Source organism: Ascaphus truei, chromosome 6 (assembly GCF_040206685.1).
Source record: "Ascaphus truei isolate aAscTru1 chromosome 6, aAscTru1.hap1, whole genome shotgun sequence".
In the NCBI taxonomy this organism is placed as follows: Eukaryota; Metazoa; Chordata; class Amphibia; order Anura; family Ascaphidae; genus Ascaphus; species Ascaphus truei.
In genome coordinates, this window is record NC_134488.1 from 127,439,949 (window position 1) to 127,444,947 (window position 4,999).

At 45.5% G+C, this 4,999-nt stretch overlaps 1 protein-coding gene across 1 annotated transcript in view; it reads left to right on the forward strand.

Moving 5' to 3' along the window:
• Window positions 1-4,999, forward strand: part of LOC142498160 (uncharacterized) — a 30,919-nt gene that overhangs the window by 24,613 nt on the left and 1,307 nt on the right. The window contains exons 4-5 of the mRNA XM_075606668.1: window positions 1,257-1,295; window positions 1,889-1,966. Coding sequence (XP_075462783.1) covers window positions 1,257-1,295; window positions 1,889-1,966 — 117 coding nt within the window. The remainder of the gene's footprint in view (window positions 1-1,256; window positions 1,296-1,888; window positions 1,967-4,999) is intronic.

Here is a 4,999-nt window from a genome sequence, read left to right on the forward strand (position 1 = left end):
CCAGCCAGCACTTCAATCAACCACACAGATCAATCAGTACACGCAAGCTGGTATGGTATGGGAGGCGGGGTACAGGGAGACCCATACAGCACACCGTCAGGGGGTCATGCAGGATGGGGACTGAGGTGAGCGCAACAACAACCCCCCACCCCCCCCACCCGCAGTGACCCGCCGCATGCTGCAGGACCCCTGATGCTGTGCTGTGAGGGAACAGGGCAGTGGCGGCCGCGCGGGACATGCCCTTCCCTCTGGTCCCCTTCCCCATGGCGCTCCCTTGCTTGCCCATGTGGGGAGGGAGATGGGCGCGGGGGTGTGGGGTGGTGGTGCGCAGTCACGGCTGGCGGGAGGTGGGGAGCCACCTGTTCGGATCGCCGGACGTTCACTCTCCCTACCCCCCCCTCCTCCTGTCCACTGTGTGTGTGTGTGTGTGTATGGGAGAGTGTGTGTGTGTAACACTGTGTGTCTCACTGTGTGTGTGTGACACTGTGTGTGTGTGTGGGACACTGTAGGATGGGGACCGGAGCTGCGCATGGGGGGGGAGGAGCGGAGAGAGAGGGGGGAACGGAGAAACAGACAGGGGGAGTGGAGAGGAGGGAGGGGGAAATTTTAAGCCCAGGCAACGCCGGGTGCCTGTCCTGCCCACTGCCCCCCCTCCTGTCCGCCGTCCCCCCCTCCTGTCCACTGTCCCTCCCTCCCTCTGGGGGGGGGGGGTGGAACGGAGAAAGAGGGGGAGAGGAGGGAGCGGGAAATTTAACTCACGTGCAACGCCGGGTCTCTCAGCTAGTATATATATATATATATATATATATATATATATATATATATATATATATATATATATATATATATGTGTGTGTGTGTGTATGTATATATATTTATATATATATATATATATATAATATATATATCATATATATATAGATATATATATATATATATGTGTGTGTATATATGTATATATTGCCATGCTCTGTAGCACTCCTCTTTGACACTTATACGCATATATATATGTTGTGGTTATTTTGGGGGTTCAATATGAGCTTATAGGGGTCCTGTATGTTTTATATATGTATATGTATATTGGGCGGTATTACCACTTCCTCGGATCCAGGAACACTGACATATTTCACTTCCTCCCATCCTCCCCCTCCTTTTTCCCTTGGGCTGCTGCACCCCCTCACTTAGCCTTCTCCTAACTTAACTCCATACTTTCCACTTCTCCAGCCCCATCGGGTCTATAATTTATTTCCCCTTAGTGTGACGGGACCATGCAGCAGGAGATGCCGTCGGAGAAGGTAAGATAGTTAGAAAGGCCCGTCTCTCCCATCGCAATCAGTTTAATTGTTGTGGGGAAGAACGTGGAGCCTTTTTAACCGCGGTGCTTGGTGCACAGGCCCTGATTGCACCGCCATCACCCTGGCCCTGTTCCCAACCACCCATCTCAAAGTTTTTTGGTTTATTATATTAACACTGTTTTGCATCAAGCAAGAGCTTGTGGTCTCCTCGTCACAGTGGAGCTGCGGCCCCAGCTAAGCTGAGGATACGGAGTATGGGTGAGGACTTTAGGATCCCCCTTTTAAGTGGAGCCCCAAGAACAGCTTGGAAGGCTGTAAGCGGCGGCTTTAGCGCTGGCCATGCCCAAACAATGCTGTGGAAGGCTGGGTGACAGATTTAGGGCTGGGCGGTGTAGCCCAACCATGACTGATAAGGATCTCCTGCCCCCCTTTTGTAGATAGAGCAGGGGAGGCAGAGCGGCCAAATTACCCGCTGGGCTGAGATCTCCCCCCACTGGTAAAATCGTGTAGGGCGGGCAGGCTGGTGGGTTTTAACAGATGCTGTTAAAATAAAGCTGTCTCCATTTTTCTTACAACGTTATGTGTGGTCTCAGGTTGTTCATGGTGGTAGCATTACCGAGACGGGCGGAGCATTTAGCCTTTATCAGCTTCACATTGCAGAACTGATGAGTGTAAAATCATAAAACAGCTGTTATAAATAGGTTGTAAATTTTAACATGGACTCTCCAGAAAAATGGTAGAAATAGATGTTTGTGAGTACATAGAAAGGGGAGGAGATTCCCATCACTCTAAAATCAACGACAGCACAATGAGTTTATACAAAAATGAAGAAATAATGTCTTGTAATCAAATAAGATGCCATACAGCTTAGTACATTGCATAAATAATAGATATAGTGTAAACACAGAAAAGGCACAATGGTTAACGGGAGGGAGTGGGGTGGGTAACGGATCACACAAGGATAGTGAGGGGAGGGGGAAAGGAAAAAGAATTAAAAGGTGGTATAAGACTGCAGTACCAATGAATGCAAATAAAAATAATTGATAGCACCTGAGCCAGAGGCACAACAAGGACCCACTTTTTAAGGGACACGTATCGTTATTTCATTTATCATCCATGTGGCATTTGATTCAATACTTTTTATGTATGTAATTGTACAGTATGTCCCTAATACCGTGGATCTGATGCTTAGCAGACAATTATTTTTCGCCATTCATTGGCACTGCAGTGCCAGTCTGTGATCCTAAAGCTGTTACTTTTTGAGGTCTGTTTGTAGCAAAGGAGTTATAGGCATACCTCACTTTAAGTACACTCGCGAGTAAGGACATATTTTCAATAGCCCCACACCAGTACGGACACTTATTCTGCCCTGTAGACCACCGTAGTAATGACTCGCAGATTCCCCTCGCAAACGGCAGCTCGAGCATGCGCCTGTCAGACCAGCAATACCGGCTCCCAACCTGTACCGAAGCATCAATAAGTGGAAAAAAAGTAGTGCTTCACTTTAAGTACATTTTCGCTTTACATAATGCTCTGGACCAATTGTGTACGTTAATGCGGTGTATGCCTGTACTTTGTTTTACAGATACCAGGTGGTTGGTTGTTTGCATGAATTGCTAGTCAGCTGAGATTTTTCAATTGACATATTCTTGTTCACTATTTAGTTAATTGTTGACTACAGTGATTAATGTTTTGCATAACTCAAGCCATTCCTCCTCTTATTCCAACAGAGGGAGGAGTATTTGGTGGGGTATAAGGGAAGTACCGCAGGCCCATTGGGTCTGTGGGCATGGGCCTGAAGAAGGGGCACCCTGCCCTGAAACATTGTTCCTCCTCATCCCTACAGATTATTCTTGCATTCTGTTGCCATACCACCTTTTGTTCCCTTTCATTTCCCCCTCCCGTGCTTTGCTTGCAGTTGCAGTAGCTGGCGGATATATTTGGCATTCATCTGTCGCTGCTCTTGCAGCCAGAGTTCATGTACAATGACGTAGGGACACAACTCTTACATGTTCCCAGGGTCTAAGCACCCCAACATCCTATGGGCGTTTTGCTGGTGCGTCTCGTTTCTGGGATCATCATCATCATAAATCCTGAAGGGACACCCTTTCTTGTGGCCAGGTTAATTACAGAATAAAGACATTGTACCCTTCCATTCTGGCACTTTCAGGTGTATTGTTCACACTGACCTCGGGAGTCACTACTGCATCAATATGCAAGGATAAAAAATGTATATTTATCCCCAGCACTTTCCGCTGTTTTAATGGAATCCAAAGATCTTAGACCAATTAGGTTGCATATGCAAGATATCCATTTGTCCATCAAAGATGGAAATGGGCCTATCAAAATAGACCCATCATTCTAGTGGCTATAGAAAGAAAGTTATAGGGTTTTTTATACCTACATTATGCATTTTCAATTTAAAAAAAAAACTATTTTCTCTCCCCAAGCCCTAAACATATCATTAGAGATTGATGAGGGGGAGTTAAGGACAAGCTCTAGAAGGTGACCTTATTCTGTTCGCAATGCAGAAGCTTTTGGATAAATACTATGCATTTGGGGATATGAAATTAGAATTCAACAAAGGGAGTGTTAACACAATAACACATGGCTTCTCATATTTCTAACTTAAGAAGCCTAATATGTTATAATGTATGTTATTAATTTCTGTTTCTTTTATCCCATTATTTGAATATAACTGTCTGCATATTATAATGTATGTTTATTGCAACATTCTTATTTCTCTAACTAAGCACTGTACTACTTTTGTATATTAAATCTAAAATTTAATAAGTATTGTCTTTGGGCCCTAATTTCACTGTGCGCGCTTTTCAGAAAAAAAGCTGCGTTTTTTGGACACATTTTGCTACAACCGTTTTTTTGTGTGGTAATCATATTCTTTCCTAGTACACAGGGGACCGACGACTCCTAGAGATAATATCTTAACATTATTTTGATGGTGGCAGCGAGATGAGGTTTGCTTTGTGAGGGATTGACGGAAGACATTACTAATTTTAGGGACACCCCTGGAGAGATAAGTGTGTCAGCTGGATAGTTGCGTGTATCATTATACACAAGTAACGCTCGCAGGGGTGTCTTTCGTGTCAATTTGCACTGTGCACCGCCGGGTCGGAAGATTGTGGGGCTCAGTGCAGACATGAGGTGCGTGGTCTCTTATCTTCTCCTTCACCAGCTCTTCCTGCAGGGTCCCTCATCATGGCACCATGATGTCAAATGGCGTTGCGTTGTCATTACAACGGGATGTCATTCACGTTACGGTGCCATGATGAGGGACCCTGCAGGGAGAGATGACGAAGGAGAAAGTAAGACAGTTACAGAGACCCCCGCACATCCCCTGGAAACCAGTTTAATTGCTGTTGGGATGAGCGCGGGGTCTCTGTAAATGCAGAGCTCGGTGCGGTGGCACCAATCTCACCGCCTTCAAGCCGGCACTGTGACAGCCCATGCAAGCAAAGGTGCCATTTCTTTAATGTTTATAAGCAGTGCCCAAAACAGCCTGTACTTTTAGTCGTAGTCTTTCCGTTGTGCATGGGATATGTTTCCTCCCACCCCATTCATTTAAACCGATGGATTACAGCAGACGACAGATTTTGAATGACATAAATTAAATCGAGTCCATAAGGGATTCTGAATCACAGAAATCCATCTTCGCATCCATACAAATAATATAATTTTGTGCACCA